The sequence below is a fragment of the Protobothrops mucrosquamatus genome, unplaced genomic scaffold, assembly GCF_001527695.2.
Source record: "Protobothrops mucrosquamatus isolate PMUCROS unplaced genomic scaffold, P.Mucros_1.0 scaffold_142, whole genome shotgun sequence".
Classification (NCBI taxonomy): Eukaryota; Metazoa; Chordata; class Lepidosauria; order Squamata; family Viperidae; genus Protobothrops; species Protobothrops mucrosquamatus.
In genome coordinates this window covers 426297-428547 of record NW_015386218.1, presented here as the reverse complement: position 1 = coordinate 428547, position 2251 = coordinate 426297, and the positions used below count along the sequence as shown (strand labels likewise).

General features: G+C 40.6%; 1 protein-coding gene across 1 annotated transcript in view; it reads right to left on the bottom strand.

Moving 5' to 3' along the window:
- LOC107289937 (zinc finger protein 91-like) overlaps positions 1-2251 on the bottom strand; it is a 62596-nt gene that overhangs the window by 32373 nt on the left and 27972 nt on the right. The window contains exon 17 of the mRNA XM_029284666.1: positions 2030-2151. Within this exon, the coding sequence (XP_029140499.1) occupies positions 2030-2151 (122 nt within the window). The remainder of the gene's footprint in view (positions 1-2029; positions 2152-2251) is intronic.

Below are 2251 nucleotides of genomic sequence, written 5' to 3'. Positions count from 1 at the left end.
AGAAAAATATGGGTTAGACAGCATCACCACCAGATGGATTCGTAGCTGGCTGACCGGCCATACTCAGCGTGTGGTCCTCAATGGAACCGCATCTACATGGAGGGAAGTTTGTAGTGGGGTGCCCCAGGGCTCTGTTCTGGGCCCAGTGCTCTTCAACATCTTCATCAACGATCTGGACGAGGGGATAGATGAGAAACTCATCAAATTTGCAGATGACACCAAGCTGGCAGGAATAGCCAACACTCCAGAAGACAGGCTTAGGATACAGGAGGACCTGGACAGACTTGAACACTGGGCGCTATCTAACAAAATGAAATTCAATGGTGAAAAAAGTAAGGTTCTACATTTAGGCAAGAAAAACCAAATGCACAGGTATAGTGAGTAGATGGTCTGCCCCCACGCTCCGAGATTGGATCAATTGCCGCCGCACATTGAAGCTCTGCATCTCCACCCCATGCGCAGGCAACGCCCCACTGCTTATACCGAACATCATCCCGCTTATGCACGCACACCTGCTATACGTAACAAATTTCCCCAAAATAAGACCTAATGGATCTTTTAGTTCCCCCCAAAAATTATAAGACCTGGTCTTATTTTTCGGGAAACACAGAATCTATTTTTATCTCTATCTTCTCTATGTTTACTGTATATATGAAAACCTTTTTGCTCCATTGTAGATTTCTCAAGGGATCCCAAAGGAATTTTTCAAAAGGCAACTTGACTTTTTATTTTCTTTAAGGTTTCACTTCATATCCAAGGAACATTTTCATTTCTAAAGATGCTTCTTCAGAAGATACTTCTTGGAGTCACTGAAGCAATAGGCGTGAGCTTAAATGGACTCCAGAAGATGGTAAAGGACAGGAAGGCCTGGAGGACCATTGTCCATGGGGTCGCGATGGGTAGCACACAACTTCGCAACTAACAACAACAGCCGACAGCTTAAAAAAGCTTAACTGTAAAACAATGGCTACTTAAACTATTCTATTCATAAGGTATCTTCTTTAGCATCACACTTATTTTGATAATTCATATTTAGTGATTATTTCTGCAACTCTTTTGTCAGACTGGCCACAGTTTACTCCCTAGGCAGAATGATCCTTGATTCCATGGATGTTAGAGAAAAGGTACTTTTACTAGAGATACCGAGTGCAGCATAAGCAAGGCAAGCTCTGAAGAAAACTGCGCAAAAAACACATATTGAAAACAATCTCCAATGTCCAAAGCACTTCCCCTGGCTAGATCAGTCCAATCCAATCCTGGTCCAATGTTTTAGCAACCTGGTGTCTAAGGAGTGGCTATAAATTCCTTTCCCAGGGCTGGTGTCCTTGAGGGCAGGCAGATGGCTCAGTTTGGTACCTTTAGTTCCTGTTAATGCCCATACTCCCCAAATTCCCACACAATTCTTTAACATCTCCAGTGATCTTCCTCTACCAAATGTCCCCTTCCCCCTAGTTATGGCAGTTGCTAGCGAGCTTCAAAGAAAGCAAAGATAGGCATCTGACATCATTCCTGATTAATGCCTTTCCCATAGTATGCCTGGAATGACATTTTGCTAGCTCAGCCCGATGCTTGCTCTCAAAAATTAAACTTTTATAAAGTTTCATTGTGGATTTGGGCTTTCTTTATTACGATCCAATTGGAAATGGGATAAACATGAAAAAAAAAGATGTTCTCTTATTTATGTGAAACGTCATTGGTGGTCTTCAAATGACAGTAGCTACAAAAATCCACTGTTCATAATTAAAACACCACATGCGTAGCGTTTCCATTAGTAAATTCATCACTCTGGGGCTTCCAATTGTGAAGGTCAGAGTCAAAAAATGCAGTAGATGTAATTAGGAAATGCATATATTTCAACAACTAAACCTAGTCAAAAAATTCAGTAGATGTAATTAGGAAATGCATATATTTCAACAACTAAACCTAACAGTTAAACAGATTATCACCCAAATGTATCTGTATATGGAACATTCGCCCATTGGTCCTCTTGAAGATGTTTCCATATTTCACAGATTTATAGGGCTTTTACACTGTGTGGTCCTTTTATGAAGATTAAGATAACTATTCGTAATAAAACCTTTTCCACACACCATACATTTATACGGCTTCTCCCCTGTGTGGATCCTTTTATGGGTGTTAAGATAACTATTCCTAGAAAAACATTTTCCACATTCAATGCATTTATAAGGCTTCTCCCCTGTGTGAGTCTTTTGATGGCGGGTAAGATTACTAGAGACAGAAAAGCATTTTC